The sequence below is a fragment of the Trachurus japonicus genome, chromosome 20, assembly GCF_045865225.1.
Source record: "Trachurus japonicus isolate A0001 chromosome 20, Traja_1.0".
NCBI lineage: Eukaryota > Metazoa > Chordata > Actinopteri > Carangiformes > Carangidae > Trachurus > Trachurus japonicus.
In genome coordinates, this window is record NC_140926.1 from 16,855,058 (window position 1) to 16,874,192 (window position 19,135).

Below are 19,135 nucleotides of genomic sequence, written 5' to 3' on the forward strand. Positions count from 1 at the left end.
ATCTACAGTTGTTTGTGTCACCAAAAAATGGGAGACGCTCGTCCGTTGATCTGAATGCTGGTTTAACCGAAAACCGTGAACGCAACAAGAAGGAGTTGCGGACGAGTGATGATAAAACTTACGGGAGAGTAATTTCTGTAACAAACAACAGGGCGGTGCGTCGTAAAAGACGGTCATAACTTGGTGTCTGGCTGGACGTCGTTGAAAAGATGTTGCGGACGGACCGCCAGCAGCTCCCCGCCGCAGGGAGAGAGTCGAGGCGGATTCGTGTTTATGACTGCCGCTTCCCACACACGCCCGGGGTCGAGCTGACGGTTCCGGATGAGTGGGACTTCAATAGCTTTCTTCACGTTCTGCAAAAGGTAATGCTCTTTAAGTTTGTTTGGGTTTGCAGCTCAGTTAAAGCACATTTTCAATTTAATGCAGTCTTTATTTTGTTAAATTTAATGCTCCACTACATTATATCAAACCTCGAACTATTTTTTTTTTTCCGCAGCTATATTTTGGTCAAGACATTTTGGTAGACTTCGTACGCTGTTTTTGTATTTGTTTTTGTTTCTTGCAATTTTTTATCTTATATTGTTACTTTGTGCTTTACTTTAACTGCATTTTAGTCATAGCAGTAACGTCAGCCTATTGTAATTTTAACTCCACTATATTTACATTTAGGGGATTATTATGCCATTTCATAAATTCAAATGCCCAACAGAATAGAACTGAACTACTAATTGATTAATTAATCATGCAAAAATGAAAAAATAAATTGGCACTTTGAGGTTTGGATAGGGAGGGCTTGGTCAAATATATCCATCAGAGGCACAAGGTGACTTAATTTTTTCAATCCAACTGTGAAGAAATGATATTGTATGTTTATGTTTGACCGTTTGTTTACTCTACTGGAAGTGGAAAGTGTACACTCAACTTAAAGATCATTTTGAAACTTGTCCTGGTGTTGAATTAATCCAAATGGTAGCCTATTAAATTTACCACTGTCTCCCAGTGTAAAAGAATAAAAATAAACTTCTCCCAGATCATCAATATTTATTCTACGTGTTTGTGCATGCAGGTGCAACTTAACAGGCACAAAATGTACTTGGCAGCAACTAAAGATGAAATATATAAGTTCAAACAGGTGTGTTAACAAGCAGTCATGAATGATGCTGTTTAACCTGCCCCACCCTCAAACTGTACTGTAACTGCACCTACAAACACACACACCCACTCAGTCGCTCAGGCATGCACACACAGCTGCGAACACACTCTTTGAGGTATGAGATACCTAATTTAATAGCCTTCAGTTCAGAATTACTTTATTCAGAATCATCAATTAAGTTACAAAGCTCCTGAACAGAGAAATTAAAAAATGAATTAAACTAGTAACTACTAAATCTTCAATCTAAGCAAAAAAAATTAATAAATAAAGGAACATTTTCAGCCATCTCAACTGCCAGTATTTAATATTGTCTATTTAAACACAACACACAACACCTTAATGTTTTTATATAAACAAGTCTCAACAGAGGAAACTCCTGCACACTGTCTTAACTTGCATAGTATTTAATAAGAGTACAACGTTTTGGTTGTTTTTGGTCCTCTGTTGCGCCGTGCTGGTCCTCTTCAACACACCTGTCTGCCTCTGTAGGTGTGCATACGTTTTGAATGTTTTATGAACAAGTCTGAAAATGATTTGTCCTTGGACAGCTTTAAATGTTCAAGATGCTGTCAACAAATGTATCGTTTTCTCCTTCTTAAACAATTATGAAATTATTATTATTATTTAATTCACTTGACTAATTGAATTGTTTTTTTGTTTGTTTGTTTGTTTTTTCATAGCATTTTAAATTACAGCAACATGACAGATTTGTTCTGGCCACAACTGACAGAACAGCCCTGGATTTTGACAAATTCAGTGAGTAAAACCAGTGCTTGTTGGCGCAAAAGTATAACCATTTGCTTATGGGTTAGAGTTTGGTTAAGTCAGTGTTTGCATCTCATAGCTAAGACTGATTTCCAATTTCTATTGTAGGGCAGCTTCCAGATGGCAGCACCCTGTACTTGCTGCAGAGGGAGGACCAAGCTCTTCCAGTGGCAATGGAGGAGCACATCACATTCAGGCCTCATTATAATACATTGACTGAAGGTGGCTTGTATGAGTACTACTCTAGTGAGGGCCATAACCCATTACGTAAGTACAAGTCATTATCGCCTCAAGAAAGATAGTATACTTGAGATGGACAGAGAGATTAAGCGATGAAGCATCTCATCCCTTGTAACTTTTTTTCCCCTCCAGCTTATGCACTTGCCGAGTTGATCGACAATTCTCTGTCGGCCACAGCTAAAAACAGTGGAACGAGGACAATAGAGATACGACTGGTTGGTTATGGAAATGTATTTGTGTATAGACAAATTTTTCTTTTTATCCTAACCGTTTGCATAGTTGTTACAGTCTGTGCCTTTGTGTAGTGAAATCTGTAATAGCGACTCACTTCTCTTTTCTGTTGCTCAGCTTTTTGATGAAAGCCTGGGGAAGCCTGCAGTGGTCATCTTAGATAACGGATGTGGGATGACGTCCAAACAGCTCAGGAACTGGGCAGTGTACAGACTCTCCAAATTTACAAGGGAAAACAGCACTTTCACAAGGTCTGTGTGTTTCACTTGAATTCTTCACTTTTAGATGCAATGACTTCTGAGAGTCACAACATAGATTGTTTTTCTGTTTTTCTCTGTCATAGCTGTTGACTTGTCTTGTCTTTTTCGTGTTGTGATTGTAAATGTATGTTTAAATGTACTGGTTTTAAATGTGGACCCCAGGAAGACTAGCTGCGCTCTAGAGGGATCCTAACAAATAAAACAAATAGCTCAGTAACGCTGTGAGGGAATTTCTTCAAATTTGGCACAAACATTCACTTGGACTCAAAGATGAACTGATAGGAATTTGGTAGTAAAAGATAAAAGGTCAAAGGTCACATTGACCACAAAATACTTTTATTACTAAATCCAACACCTCGGGAACTCTTCAAGGGAAGCCTGGATTCAACCGGACCGATTAGACTTTGGTTGCCAAAGGCAACTGTGTTCTAAGTTCTTAGCCATAATAACTCAAGAATCCAAACAGCAGTTACGGCAAGGCAAGTTAATTTGTATAGCCCATTTCTACAAACAGTTTGTTTCAAACGGCTTTAGCATCAACAACATCCTCTGCCCTTAGATCTCACATTGACTGTGGAAAAACTCCCAAAAAAAACCCTTAACAGGGAAAAAAACGGGGTAAACCTCAGTGTGAGCAACAGAAGAGGGATCCCTCACCCAGGACGGCCAGACATGCAATAGATGTTGTGCACAGACAAGGAAACATTTTACAACATAGAATATGGAATAACATGGAAATAAGATAAGATAAGATAAGATAAGATTACACTTTATTGTCAGATCACTCTGAAATTTGTCTTGCGTCCCATGACGTCCAAATGGGATTGTTCAGTAAAGGAAGAGCTGATACAGGCAGCTTCTGGTGGGCAGGTTGGGTCATAAGCAAGGGAGGGCAGGCCGGTTTAGGAGCAGAGCAAAGGAGATGATGCTGGTATTGTTTGGTGTAGAGGGGACAGAGCTCTGGAGTCTGAGAATTCTGCCGAAAACACAGAGAGAGTTATGATATTTTATATGACACTGCACAAACAGGATGTAACCTGGAACTAGTCTGAGCGGTGGAGATATACTGTACAACTGTGAAGAGGTAATTCATTCAAGCTTTTGTTTTGTCCTTACAACAGTCAGCAGGAAGGATACGTGCGGCCTGATGTTGTCCCTCGAAGTCTCAACAGTGATATATCCTACTTTGGAGTTGGAGGAAAACAAGCTATTTTCTTCATTGGAAACTCAACCAGGGTGAGCACAGGAATTCATTTTTTTTTAACTTTTTTTTTTTTTTTGCAGAGACTCGCTCAGATTTTCACGTCAAGTTTTGAATGTAATCCATCCATCACGTGTCAGTAAATACTGTATGAACATGTACTTCTTTAACAGATGATCAGCAAACCCATGGACTCCCCAGATGTTCACGAGCTGGTTCTGTCAAAAGATGAGTTTGAGAGAAAAGAGAAGAACAAACAGGATGTTTACAGTGGGGTCATCAAAAACAGGAAGGTACATGTTTAAAACCTCTCTTGACATTAGTGAGTGTATTTTTGATCGTAACTTGAAATATAGGAGGTCATGATCTCTCTGTGTAAACATCTCTGCTGTGTGCTGTTTCGTCCTCCTCCTGCAGCCCAGCGACTCCTCACACGTGCGCGAGAACGACGAGCGCTTCCTCCACGAATTAATCGCAGAGGAGTCTGGAAAGAAAAGCTTCACGGCCGTGGTCATCACAGGAATCGTGGCTCAGCACGTCACCTTTTTAAAAAGGGACTTTGCCAAGTGGACCAGACAGCTAGCGTGAGTTTGTTCACCCACACCAGCCCAAATATAATCCTAAGTCATATAACAGTCCACATGTTGCCTGATACAATTGATTGTTGATTGTTTATATTTAACATATTTTTTGCCCATATTTCAGTCATGTATATCACTATTACATCCATGGAATCAATGGAAATGACATGAGAGCCAACACAACAAACTCAAATCCGTTACCTAAAATTAACATTCAGGTGAGTTTAACTGATGATGAGAGTGACGTCTACTTCTCCTGAGCTCTATTGACATTTGACTCCTCCCTTTTAATCAGATCACCTTGCGGGAAAGGCCTAACGCATTGCCACGTGTGATGAACCTCAGGGAAGTGCAGGATGACATGCAGACTCTGTACATAAATGCTACTGCAGCCACGTTTGAGTTCAAGGCCACCACAGGAGTAGACAGTGGCACGGTGGAGGGAGTGATTCGGTATCATCCCTTCCTTTATGACAGGGAGACTTACCCTCCTGACTCAAATGCTGAGAGAGGTATTCATGCTTTTACATGTTGGTCACAGCTTATGACACGTTAGCGTTGGAACAAATTGTGAACAATCAATGCTTCTTCTTCTTTGATCAGGAACTCCTAATGATGAAGAAGAGTCTGGAGTCCAGAATCAGGCAAGAGGGAAGAGGCCGATCTTCGAATGTTTCTGGAACGGGCGGCTCATACCTTACACCAAGGTAGACGAGTAAGTAAATACTTATTAAATTATTTTGTTCTATTATTTTTCTCCAAAAGAGAAATAATTCAGAGGTTGTAAAAGTTTGTCTTGTTGTCTGTTTGTTGCAGATTTGACTGGTGCATTAAAGTCCCAAACGTGCCTGAAGAGTGTTACAGTCGGTTTTCAGGAGTGCTTTTCACTGACGACAGATTCCAGGTCACCACCAACAAGCTGACCTACATGGACCTGGAGGTGAAAGTGAAGAACAAGCAGACCATCTTCACACGTGTTGATAACGGACAGGTGATTGTGATCTGGTGTCTTTCTTCCTCCTTGTTCCTGTATGAATCTTAATTTATTTGAGTTAACACACCAAAAACTTTTCACAGACCATAAGATGCAACATACAGAAGGAATTCGCCAAGTGGCTACACAACTGTCACGAGAAACTAGACAAGCAAGTGAAGTTCCTGGGATTCAAGGAGACCGTTACACGAACAGATGTGGCCGCTAAGAAGATGCAGCACCCCTGGGCGACATTTTCCTCCATCGAATTGGATGGCAAAATCTACAAAGCAGGCCAACTTGTGAGAATCTCTTTTGTTGTGTTTTATCTCAATATACACATGTGTATTTCACACCAGCATGTACTGATACACAGTCAATTCTTCATTACAGGTGAAGTCCCAGAAAACAAACCCCATTCACCATGGTAAGGTGGTTCGGTTTTTGCTGTATGGAGATCATAAGAAAGATGTCTTTGCCACAGGAGGAGAGGTCGAAGTGTGTTTGGTAAGATTTTTTCTTGTATCTCAGTCCTGTCTATTTCTTTAGACCAGGTAAAAGGCCAAATATGTTTGCAAAATAAATCTAGAAACTGGAATTAACTGCTTGGGGACTAACTGAACATTTTCTTGGTAATGCCATCATAGGGTCATTGTACTGGTTTAGAAAAAATATTCTGTCCAGTTTACCTAATTTAACTTAAAACAGACTTTTGCATTTACCTATACATCTAGTTAGTTAGTTAGTTAGTTTAAGTTTATTTCGGACATGTTAAAATAAATAAAACATAATACAGAAATGGACAGACATAACATATAAAAACTTTGCAAAAACAACATATGAACAAAAAAAGAAATATATATATATATGTAATAAAAAAAAAAAAAGAAAATAGTTGAAAAATAAAGGTAATTTGATTATCTTGTTTTTGTTTTGTTTTGTTTTGTTTGTTTCATATCCGAAAAGGAGTGGGAAGAAGTAAAACTTATTTACTCCCACCCCTTATTCATAAATTATCTATCAAGTTATCTAGTCATCATAATATATACAGTAAGTTAATTCATGAGTTATTTAACTGGATTTATTCTAATATAATATCCAACTGGGACAAAGACAGAACATGACCCTGTTTCATTTCAGCCTTATTTTATTTTCAGTGGTGTTATTGGATTGGTAATGTTTGGTGTGAAAGCTTCCTTTAATAAGTTGCCAAGCAAAACTGTAGACCTGCACTAACTGAACATCTGTGACAGTGAATATCTGTGACACTTAAAACAATCAGACAGAGCTGGAGAGGATATATAGAGAGAACGTAGTGTCTGGTTTTGTGCAAATGAGATGTTACAAGCAGTTTCTATTCTAAAATACATTTTTTTTTGTAAAAGATAAGCAAGCAGTACCAATAATTAGCAATTAGTCTTATACAAAGCAGCTAAGATAACTGAGATATTCCTTTCTTTTGAGTATAAATTTTACATCAGATTGACGAACAAATCTTTTTAGGAACCCAGAGCACTTTACGACACAACAAAGATCATACCCATCGCCAAGATAGACAGGACGGCCACTGACGAGGCCATCAAGAAAAACATTGACTATGACTTTGCCAAGTGAGTAAACAGCCACAGGAAATGGCCTATCAGGCATCTTGTGTGTAGAAAACTATATATACGTATATATAAATTATGTTTTTAGATGTCTATTTCTATACCGAAATGTTATAATTGAAGCCTGACTGTACTTAATCCAGGCTTCCAGATCTACTACAATTGGACTGGCCAGATGGAAACCCGTGGCCACTGAATGCTGTCCGTCCAGCTGGGACTCCATTAGGTAAAATCACATCCTAAACCCCCCCTGCACAAGACCCAAGTTCACATACATACACAAATGTGCATCAGAATATGGTAATACTAAAAAATTACCCCTTTTTTTCCTGAAGCCTGGGTGTTAATTGTTTTTACTTTGACCTTTCAGGAGCACTCAGCATCAAAATCCTGAACAAGAAGGGAGAGGCGATATCCAGGATGCCGTCAGTAGGCCACTCAGCGGTAATAAAACTGTCTGTTAGGCAGGTCGTACTTTTCAAAGGTAAGATTTTTATTTAGTTTAATCACAGGGTTTGATTTGTAAAAATGCAATGTCCTATTTAAATTTGTTACACATAAAGTAAATCAACAAAGTGACCATGAAAATGATCTACCTTTACCAACAGGAAAAATCCTCCATATCTAGTATTTCTTGGTCATGGTATTCAAACTAAATGCTGGAATATAATCAAAACAGATACATCAAAAACCTAGAACCACTATCACAGCTTTAAGAGTTTTACAGAAAAACAGTAAAAATATCTCACACAGTTGTCTTGAATACATGTTGAAATATTCAGTATTACCTCTTTTTTTTTATATATAAAATTGGGTAACAAATACACATTTCTAAAGTTGCAACCAAATTATTTTGTTTATGTTCCTTTCCTATCTAGGTCCTGAAGCACCTGAAGAAGTTGTCAGTTTTGTGGCCCCATATTCAGCGAAGTGGGGTTTCTGGTTCAGAAAAATTGGTGCGTTTCATTGTCAAAATTGTCATTCTTCTTCTGTTCCTGGTTGCCTGTTGGCTCGTCTCGTTTTTATCTGCCGTCTAAGACATCATGTTTTTCCTTCTGCAGTGAACCTGACCAAACCAGGGAAGTACACACTGTACCTCAGCACCATAATAAATGACACTCAGGCCACTGCCTTTGGAGGCATGCCCCTCCCAAGCCTCACACTCAACTTCACCATAAAAGGTGGGGAGAAGTGAAGCACAGAGAGTTTGCTGTCATGTTTGTTAACCTTCCTGAACATCTCACTCAAACACTTGCTCTACTTTTCTCCTTCTCAGAGGGAATCGCTCAGAGTTTTGTTCCTGGTCCAGTGAGCTCTCCTCTTCGTGTTGGGGTTCCCTTTGACATTCCTCTGCAGTTTAAAGACAAATATTACAACGTGACAGTGGGCCTTCCCGACCTCCAGCCTGTACTCAGTTGCAGGTGAGTCACACACTTCATTTGTGAAAGTCTCTATATGCAACTACCTTCAGTATACACGTGTCTTTCACCAGCTAAGATGTGAACAGTCTTTTCAAAGATCTTATCATGTCTTTTATTTTCCTCATGTGGCAGTTGCTCTAACTAACTATATCACTTTATCATTGTCATCATTCAGTGACCTGGATCTGAGCTTTGAGGCAGTGGACAGCAGCGGGACCACATACACAATAAAAGGTGTCAGAGCACGAGGCAAAGTCCTCAACTACCACCAGTCCAAGGTTAGAAAAATTTTCTCTTAGAACTAGAAGACATAACTTCACCTGGGGGTTTAATGATTTAAATATAGCATATAGTGTAAGATTTCAGAACACAACACACCTCCTAAAACCAGTCTTCAATATAAGCGTTCCTGTGTCAGTTAACAATGCAATAAACAGGGGTATTTATCTGTTACAATTTTGATTGACGGTGAATTAAAGATGATACCAAGCTGAAGACGAAGGAGCCATTTGATGAGTCAGCACGACAGCTAGCACCTAACACTTTGAATCTGTGACTGTGTGTGTGCACTCTTGGGCAAAGTCATCTGAGAGTGTGAAAGTAGCAAATTTTTAGAAGGTTTATCCTCATTGTAATAAACTTTCTCTTTTCAGTTTGGTCATGTAAAATCACAACTTATTATAAAAATGAAATATCACTTGACAGGAGCCGGTTCATTTTATCCCTCCTATATTTTATTTTGCAGACACGTGATCTGATAGTGACCCTGCCAGGCCTGGAAGAAGACACTCAGATTGTCAAGATCATTCTTGGCCCTGGTATGAAAGCACTCATTTATGAAGCTGCTTTTGTGTTGTTCATGATATATGTCATGTCATACAGGACATGACTATAGTTTACAGCCAACAAGCAGATTTCTCACCTCTGCCAAACTGAAGCCATTGACACAAACCTTGGTTAAGCTAAATACCAAACATTTGATGGTCCCAGCTTCTCTGTGTTTATCTGGGGTTGAGAGTCTGAACTTCTTTCTCTCCCACACATCCACTGACACTTTGTGATGTTTTTCAGGCACTCCACATTCTCTCCATGTAAAGACAGAAGAAAACCCCATCATAGTGGAGAATGGGAACCCTGTTGCATTTAATGTTCAAATTCATGATGAGGCTGGAAACATCACCGCCCATCCCAGACAGATAGTTAGCTGCCAGGTACGTACGAGTTTTATGTGTGTGTGTGCTCGTGGGCATTTTAACCTACAAAAAGAGTGTTGTTTTTTTGTCACCCCATAATTCAGCACCTTTTAATTCAGCAATGTTGTTTTTGCAGCAGTATTTCAATTTGTGGTATAGCAACTGTGTGTTTGTGTGTGTGTCTCATGAGAGTATTGTAGGTCTAGTGTATCCAGGGTTTATCTTGTGTGTTTACCTGCTCAAGAAAAACTCCCAGCAGGACCCATTAAATCTTAATGAAAGGCATCTTTCATCTTTCATCATTCATCTTCTCATATGGACAAAATTGCTGTTATTGTGGTTTAAATCTTACTAATGTAATGAAATAATCTCAAGCTGAAGACACTTTGCTCTGAGGACTGACAGTATGTGCCAGTTATGCAGTGCAGTCCCTATGACGGACATCTGCATGTGCCTCACCTGTAAGGATGGTGCCGCTAAAAAAAAAAAAAAGGACTGCGCTGCGCTCTCCTGCTGGTTCACCTGTAGCTGACTGACCTGTAGAACGGCAAGAAATAAGAAAAAACATTGTCGATCATCCTTTCAATCGCCGATGGAGGATCGCGTTGCTGGTCGGCACAAGCCTAGTCACAGACATTCAATAGAGCATTATAATCTTATCAGTTAATGGTTATTAATCGGTTAATGAGCGCCAGTTATCGATCAGAAAAAAAATTACAAATGTGCATCCTTAATCATGATAGTTAATGTGGTTGTTCTGTTGAATGCAGCCCAATAGAAGTAATCGCTATATATAAGAGGACCAAGGATTGAGCCTTGGGGAGCTCCACACATCATATTGGTTTTTCAGTGCTAATCTTGTGACTTTCTAACTTTGATTATTGTGTTGTTTATTTTACCCTCATGCCTTCCAATGTGTTTTCAGATCCAGATCAAGGGGCTCCCACCAGCCTTAGTTGACTGCAGCAGCACAGGAGTAGGGCAAATTCTGACAAAGCCCATAAACCTGAAAATAGCCAATGCCGAACCCCAAAACCTCAAAGTTAACTTTGTGGTGGCTGTAAGTAAACTTAAAGACTTAACACTAAACACTCTCAACCTAATGTAACATCCTCTGATTCAAACTTTGCTCTAAAGGTCACCTTTCCTTCTGTTTTCCTATCAGAATCATAAGAACATAGCCGTGGTTGAGAGGGAGCTGAGGGTGTTGCCCAGCACAAGAGTCTCCGTGATCAAGGTCTTCAGTCGAAATGATGAGAACCTGTTGCTGAGGAACAACGATAAGATCGACTGGCTGGCCGGGAGCTGTCTGGCCGACCTGTTCTACGGGCTGTATGATGAGGCCGGCAGAACAGTACCTCTCACTGCTGAAATAGCTTCTCAGATCATGGTGTGTCTGGCATATATGACTTAATGTACTGCTGTTGATGTGCTTGCTATTGTCATGACGTCATCATATCATCAAGATGATTCCTTCGCAAATTTCAGAGCTACTTTTTCCTATGGAAAAAATCAGCAGTCTGTCTCAAGAGCCATAGTATCCAAACACTGCTGAGTTTATCTCTGACTTTTGATTGTTCACTGTGTTTTTTAGGTGAATTGGAAAAGCGAAGTAAATGTGGAAGATCTGTTGGAGGGGAAGTTGCCTGATATAATAGTCCCCATGAAGGTGGATGAACAACGCTCATACCAAGTGTCCTACCAACACCAGAACATCTCTATCTTCTTTACAATAGTGTAAGCCACAAACCAAATTCAAAGCTGTGATTTACAGAGGTGATTGGGGGTAATATGTTTATTAGATTACAAGATGGATGCTACTCTCATGCAAAAGTAGTGCAGCCAGGTAGCTAAACTAAGCATCAAGACTGGAAATGGAGAGTTTCTGATCTTTTTGCTAAGATAACCTCCTGGCTGTACCTTCATATGGACACATATAAGAGTGGTGTCTTTTACATACAGAGAATGAAAGTCAGCATTGTTGCTCCTTTTTTGTTGTAGACCTCTTCCAGATGAACCAGATCAGCTAAAAGCAACTGTGCTCCAAAAGACAGTGAAGCTGGGTGAAATCCTCTCTGAGAACATCAGTGAGTATGAACCTGTTCACACAAAAATCACGTTTGTTTTTTTTGCATTTGCTTGCACACTAGATGACACGCAAGGTTTTCTTCATACAGATTTGGAGCTTGCGGACAAGTATGGCAATTCAACCAATACCCTAACCCCCAACTACATGAACCTCATTACTGTCAAGGCTGAGGGTCTGGACAAATCTTCTGTCAAGCTTATATGGCAGGTAAGGATAAAGATCCTCACATTTAGATAGAAACTTAACTTTGAACTCACAGATCTTCTGTCCTTTGAACCTCCTAAACTCTGTCTCTCCCATTCAAGCCATAAAAAATGTATGCAGGCTGCTTGAGAGAGTTAAGTAACCCATGTAATAAAACATTGCACTTAGCACCATTGCAGTATGAAGAAATGATGCCTAATATTAAAATAAGGAGGTGAAGTTTGAACATATATCTTTGCTTAAGCAGCTCAGACAGGGAAGTGGCTTTGTGATCACTGGTCACTGTGGTTTGAAGAAGTATGGTATATAAACTCTGATTTATTGTATTGTGGATGTATATGTGTATGTGCGTTTATCTATTTTATTTATTTGTTCATTAGACAGGGACACTGCATGTTAATGCACATCAGTACAACTACATGTCTGGATATTTATATATGTGATATACAGTATAAGCAGGGCCAGATTGTAGCAAAAAAGGCTAATATAATTCTGTAGACCTAGGCAGGAGACATAAGTCCACTACAGATATGTACACAAATAAAATGATGAGATGTTGTAAAGGTAGGACATGTAGGACACTCCAGTTATTACTTTTCTGAACTGACACTTCAATTAGTCCAATTTGTGCCTATGAAGCAACTCGCAGCCTCCTCCAGTGGTCACCTGAGTGCCAATGCCACTACTGAATGAAATTGTCTAAAGGGTGAGGGACAAGCCCATTTAAAACCTTTAAAAGAAAGCATACATCCCTGTTTGCAAATAAATCCTCATCTGCAGGTGATCTCCAGTCTTCACATATCGAGGGTTTCTGTGCAGTCAGGTTGGGGTCTTGATCTGGTGCAATTTGTTTTACGGTTTCCTCTGATTGCTAATTGATTTTTTTCTGAAATTTGTAGCAGCGGCAGGAGGTTGTTGTATAAAACATAAGAGCAGAAAAAAATGCCCATTCCTAGAAAAGCAAGTAGTTGGAAACAGTTTTTGCTGTGACCAATATAATATATTGTGTTTTTATTGAATAAATAAAGTAAAGGATCTAAATACTTCTTCTATTGCTGTGTTAATTTACTGCAACTTCCTCTCTTTGTGTGTTGAAATCAGTCGAGCAACAGTTCTGTCAGGGTGACTGGAGTACGTTTCCAGTCTGGGACTCCAGGCCTCAGAGAGTTGTGCTTCACCTACCGGAACTATGAGGCACGTGAGGCAGTGGTGGTGACGGCTGGAAACCCTGCGCAGCTTAATCTAGTCAGTGCCCCAGAGCAGGTAAGAAAGGCTTTTGGTGCTCTTAACACACAGCTGTGTTTACAGCAAACCCAAATGACTGTTAAAGCTCATTTCCTTTTCTTTTCACACACAAGCCTTTGCAGGTAATAAATGGCTACGGCATCCCCAAGCCATTTGTCGTCCAACTCTGTGACGAGTGGGGAAACCATACTTCAGACCAGAGTGTCACGGTGGGAGTGCAGCCCTCACCACCAGTGCTGAAGGTGAGGGGTGTAAACCGCATTTACACATGTACAATTACACTGTATGAAAGTCAGAGATGGTCAAGAACAGATGGAGCTGGACAGAACAGTCCAGCTGGAGAAATATCATGCAATCTTGTTGTTGTTGTTGTTGTAGGTGACGACAGCAGATACTCCAGTGGACACAGAGGGGAAATCCTCTTTCACTGTTACAAGCGTAAGCGGACCAAAGTGAGTGTCAACTTGATATCATCATTATGTTATAATACAATAATCAATTATATCTCACATCCTAAATGATTCCTTAAATGTCCCATTATTTGCCAGTGAGAGTGTTGTTACCGTGTTCTTCCACTAGGGGGTACTATCAGCTGCAGTTTAAAGGTTCCTTCAACAACAAGCCCATTCCTGGACCAACAGTGAATCTCACTGTTTTACCTGATCCCAACAAACCCGTCAGCCTGAAGGTGGAGTACAACGCAGCTGCAGTGTTTCGTGCTGGAGGCTCATTTCCAGGTTCACATCCCTCGGACGCAACCTTCATTTGTTTGACTTCATACTCACAGTCTCTGAAAAACTAAGAGTCCTGTGTGTTTGTCTGTGCAGTGTTTCTAGTGACTGTGGTGTCTGATGAAGGAATCCCAATGACAACCTTTAACCCAGCTGCTGCATCCATGTTGCTGTGGGAGGGAGCGCCTTTCGGAAACACACCACCACCAACAGTGAGTGCTTTGCTAACAGAGAGACAACTTATTTTTATTTTCTTTCTTTTACCTAATATTTATAATAATATTCCCTTTAGACCCCTGAGCTGAAGTGCAGTAAGCCCATGGAGAATGAAAGACAAGACTGTTTCCACTTCAGGTAAGAAGCTGGCACTTCCTGTTTCTCTTCCGTCTCACTTGTTACAGGATGTTTAAATACATTTTGGTTGGTGCACTTTTCACTTTTACCACTCTAATTTCGGCATTGTAAAAATATAAATTTTATTTTTGCATGTTCCATTGCAGAGATAAAGAAATCCCAGAACGTGTCGGGAGGTACACGGCCCAGTTTTCTCTGCGCGTCAGTGAAACAGACGTCCTGTACAGTGATCAGGTCGGTTGAACCTAAGCCGGTTGAACCTCAAAGGACTACAACATACAGTATAACTAACTACAGTGAACATGTGTAGGTTGTGTCCTCGGTTTTGGTTGATGGCTGTAAATCATAGTCCCTGGCTTGTTTCCTGTCTCCTAGATTGCTCTAAATGTTGTGGCCAATCAACCGGTCAAACTGGCACCTGACTCTCAGCCAGCAGCTCCAGTCGTCTCCTGCTGTACGGACATCACCAATCGAACCTTGGTGCAGAACATGACTCTGAGGATAATGGTGAGTTGAGCAGGAGCTTGTTGGTCTTTGATCGTTCATTAGTTGTTTGTGATACACATTTTAGAACTGTGGTAGTGGTGGTTTGTCAGCTGGTACAGTATGTGCAGCCTGACTTGAATGAAACTAAGCTGCCTTGATGGTCTCCAGGACTCGCATGGAAACCCAGCGGGGCAAGAGCTGAGCGGGAAGGTGGTCATTTCTATAACAAGCTCTGGCAACAAAAGCTTACCTCTGTTTGAAGGCACACGAGGCAGATCGTGTTATGTTATGTTGGCAGAAGGAAAGGCCCACATCACCGTAAGTGACCGTCCCTTTTAGGACTAGATTTATTTTGATGAAGGACCCTGCATGTGATGATTGTGCTCTAACTCTCCACAGAGGTTGGCCATCATGGCGAACAGCCCCGGTGAGGACGGCTGTGTGTACACACTCTCCTTTAAACCTGAAGTGTCAGCAGCTCATCTATCCCTGACTCCCTTTGAGCTCACCTTTCACTTTTACGATGGTATGATATAAAAACTGAGCTGACTCATGTTTCACATCTGATTCTATGTTTAAAGGATTTAAAGTAAATTTCAAGGGGTGCTTGTTTAGATTTAGAGGTGAATTTACCAGAATTAAAATTGCTATTAAATAACTACCAGACAATTAGTTTGTCTGTTTTTGTGTACGCATGGAATTACATTTCCTTAATATCTAAATGTTTAAAAGCCTAACTCACCGCAAAGTGTGCTGTTTGAGTCCCATATTGTCCCTATTTATCTTTTTAAAGTTAGTCCATTGTTTATATTTTTCCCATTTAGATGCAGTGAGCCAGTTGAAAATGACTGAGATGATAAAGAAGAAATCTGAACTCACTGCTTCTGTTGCTCAACAAAATGAGTTCTTTTCTGACCACAAAGAACTCCTCAGTTTGCTGACAGGTATAATGTCTCTTCTCTCTCTTTTTGTTCAGTTATTTGTTTAAAGGGATAGTTCAACATTTTGGCAAATTGGCCCATTGCCATAATCCCTATAGTTGTAGCAGTAGGTTTGTTACCTTTAATTGTCGGTGCAAGCTATTTTTAGAACGGCGGAGCAGAGCTGCGAGCTACTCAGAGCTACGGAGGCTAGTTGGATTGTGTATTTGATTAGTTTGATGAGGGAAACCAAGAAATCCCATTAGCCTCCGTAGCGTAGCTCTGAACAGTTCGCGGCTCTGCTCCACCATTCTTGAAAAAGCTTGCACCGACAAATAAAGGTAAGGAACCTACTCCTAAAACTTTATGGATTATGGCAATGGGCCAATTTGCCAAAATGTTGAACTATCCCTTTAAATAAACTTTTATTATGTATAGGGATGTCTTTGTGCTTCCATGTTTGTCACTCTAATTGAACATTTTGATTTCACACCAGATCAAGTTCTGACAGCGAAACGCAAAGAGGCTGAATTTAGAGATGTGCTGATCAAAAGTAACATGACAGTTGCACAGCCCATATCTGTAAGATCTCAATCTTCTCCTCACTTTTTATGTGTGTGTGTGTATGTATAGATACTGTAGAAGCTGTTATCTTATCTGTATATATTTATCGGGAGATGATTATTGTGTATTTTCACTCTTTTTAGATCCAGGGAATTGACACACTCCTAAATGAGAAGAACACAGAAGCTGATATGATTCTGCAAAACCCCAGAAGAGTTTGCTCCATCCCTGACAACTTCAGGGGGCAGCAGGATGTTTTAGGAAAGGTAATGCCATAGGAAAGACAGACATTACTTATTGGCTTAGTGCTTTTTTTAACTAAAAATTATTATTATTTTTTATTTGGTGTTTTTAAAAGCATTACCTCCCTGAATGCAGGTCGGTCACTTGGCCTACGTGCAGGATGATGCTGCTGCAAATGTCATCTCCTGGTTCATCCGGGGCGACATGGACTGTGTCATCACCAGGACAACAGAAGCGGCACAGAGGATCTACAGAGACACGCAGGGCAGGCAGCAGGTCATGCCCCTCGAGTCTGTGTTTGTGGGAGCCAACAGGTACACCTTTTTTGAGTCGATGAATAAAAAAAAAGGCCAATTTCTTTTCTGACACTAAAAAGTTCAGTTGCCAGTATTCCTCCACCCACTATCATTCATTTCAGTTTTGTTGTTGGCGTCTGAGCAGCTTGCCTGATAATATTCCTGTCTTTGATTACAGTCTCCTTCATGCTTTCAATAACAGTAATTTAAGGATCTTGAGCAGCACCCAGTCACACAGGCTGTGTAGAACCAAACAAGGACATCACCACATTACACATTTAAGTCTAGTAGGGTTTATGTATAAATAACACTGTAATATCTGGACAGTATAGGGCAATGAAACGTGTACATTTAAATTTTGTGTTATGATCTAAGACTAAGACGTTACTGTCATTTCCTTTGGTTTACTGTACAAATAATGGAAACTATAATTATTATGATCATCCTATATAGGAGGGTGGAACAACTTCCTGCTGTTCTTTGGTGTGGTTTGTGAGCTGCTGACGGTCACTTAAAGGATCACACCGTCACTGCTGCATGCTTTAGACAGTTTTACACCAAAATGGGCTTTATTTTAGATTTTACAAAGTGTTTTCCTGCCATTACCAGCATCTACATTTAGTTTCAAACGCAGACTGGCATGGATTTTAATATTCCCATTTTTTTATTAGCTGATAAAAAGAGAAAGACAGAGAGCATCACAAATGAGTTGAATGTTTGGTACTTGTGATCATCCAAGTAGTTGGTAACAATTATTATAAACCATTAAATGTTTCAGCTCAATGTAAAAAGAATGCAAGTAATTGAAAATTAAGTGGCAACCGCTTTAAAATTTGAATTTTTCAAATATCAGTTGTGTCTTTTACTCAAATGTGAATTGCCTGCAGGCCACTGCCTCACATGAGACAAGGAGGCCACATGCTCTTTCATCCCCCTGGGAACCCGGTCCACGCCAGAGACCTCCTGATTTACCCCCACGACCAGGAGAGCTGTAAGAAAGGTGAGCTTTCCTGAAAGGATACAACATTGCCAACATGTTGTTGTTGGGTTTTTTTCTTGCACAAGTCTCAGAGGTTTTCTAGAAGCTTCCCAGGTCTCTTAGTGTTTGCTCTTGTTGGGGTATTTCCTTCATGCCCCCACCACTCCTGTTGAGTTTTGGGTAAATGGTTCCACCTGGGATCCATAGGAAATCTGAAAGGAATCGAGGTCCCTACAGGAGCCCCCGCAACAGGAGCAGAAATTAAGCTTCTTTGATGATTTTCATTTTCATTAGTAAAAAGTTTATTTATGGAGTATTTGGTTTCAAGTTACACATTTTATAAATAGTTTTTTTTTTTTCCAGCAGTATAAGGATTAAACAAATTTAAACGTGTTTGTGTGATAGTTTTCTACTCGTGCTCTTCCTGCAGCGTTTAAAAACATCCTCGGAGACACTATTCTGATAGATGACCTGGAGTCTGCAAACAACTACAGACGGCTGGTGAGTGATGCTTCCGGACAGAGCAGAGCTACAGACAAACTGGCCAGTTGTTTTTGTTGCTCTAAATGTGCTGTCACTTCACAGGTGGTGCAGAACAGAACGCCTTGTCCCACCATCCTGACCAGGGGGGGGGACTGCGTCAGCGCCAAGGGGAAGTTTGGAGGCAGACAGAACAGAGCTCCACAGAACTTCACACCAGTGTTTGGAGCCCCTCTCCCCCAAGCGTACCACACTGTCAGAGCACAAACAGGTGACATCTCTTAGTCATTTATTTTAAATCATGTTTTTATTGTGGTGTTCAGTGTTATTGTGCTTTAATTTATCTCTGTCTCTCTTTTTGATTGATAGATCTACTCAATCAATACCGGGCACTTGTGGAAAAGAGAGAGAAGACAGAAAAGGACCGTGAGGATCACTTGAAAACATTGAAATCTCCTCAGATGGAGCAGAGACAAAAAAATCTGAAGGAAAAAATTATGCAGCTGGAGGAACTCGAAAGGCAACTGGGTATGTTTATTGACCTGAGAGAAAAAGCAGAGAATAAATCTCAAGTGTTTTTCTTTTTATTCTGTTAGTATTGATGATTCATTTTTGATTTTTGTTTGTCTTCTAGGGTCTAAACCACTGAAACGGTGTCTGGAGGATGCTGGCGAGCTTTCTGGCATCATTACAAAAAGAGCTAAATAGAGCCAAACTTTTATTGTCATAGTTTGTTTTTTTACCCGATTTCATTGTAATTTGTAATTGTTTTGTTGTTTTAACACTGTTCAAAAAATGATGCGCGAATTATGATGCGTCTGTAAAAAATGTGCAGATTCTTTCTTTATAAATACATACAGTATGTAGCAAAACCTCTGTCTGCGTCTCCATTTCTTCTCAGTAACTTAAGTGAAACACA

General features: G+C 40.2%; 1 protein-coding gene across 4 annotated transcripts; it reads left to right on the forward strand.

Annotated features, from left to right (window-relative positions):
• Window positions 1-119: 119 nt before the first annotated feature.
• smchd1 (structural maintenance of chromosomes flexible hinge domain containing 1) lies at window positions 120-19,093 on the forward strand. 4 transcript variants are annotated; one of them, XM_085762838.1, is made up of 47 exons: window positions 121-362; window positions 1,834-1,909; window positions 2,027-2,185; window positions 2,291-2,373; window positions 2,507-2,640; window positions 3,771-3,885; window positions 4,024-4,143; window positions 4,268-4,434; window positions 4,556-4,649; window positions 4,727-4,943; window positions 5,035-5,146; window positions 5,248-5,422; window positions 5,509-5,706; window positions 5,798-5,911; window positions 6,908-7,014; window positions 7,155-7,237; window positions 7,382-7,495; window positions 7,890-7,967; window positions 8,073-8,192; window positions 8,288-8,432; window positions 8,608-8,710; window positions 9,178-9,250; window positions 9,504-9,643; window positions 10,551-10,685; window positions 10,791-11,015; window positions 11,220-11,362; window positions 11,627-11,712; window positions 11,803-11,921; window positions 13,020-13,181; window positions 13,277-13,405; window positions 13,542-13,615; window positions 13,743-13,900; window positions 13,991-14,106; window positions 14,187-14,248; window positions 14,395-14,482; window positions 14,624-14,755; window positions 14,903-15,052; window positions 15,134-15,260; window positions 15,559-15,678; window positions 16,151-16,236; window positions 16,362-16,484; window positions 16,597-16,775; window positions 17,645-17,757; window positions 18,167-18,237; window positions 18,322-18,487; window positions 18,586-18,744; window positions 18,851-19,093. In XM_085762838.1, exons 1-47 carry the CDS (start codon window positions 210-212, stop codon window positions 18,922-18,924), a joined length of 5,877 nt encoding a protein of 1,958 aa, XP_085618964.1. In that variant the 5' UTR covers window positions 121-209; the 3' UTR covers window positions 18,925-19,093. The 4 variants fall into 4 exon arrangements, with proteins under 4 accessions (XP_085618961.1, XP_085618963.1, XP_085618964.1 ...); XM_085762839.1 differs by having other exon boundaries at window positions 10,557-10,685; XM_085762835.1 differs by having other exon boundaries at window positions 120-362; window positions 11,627-11,921; window positions 18,851-19,073.
• Window positions 19,094-19,135: the final 42 nt, after the last annotated feature.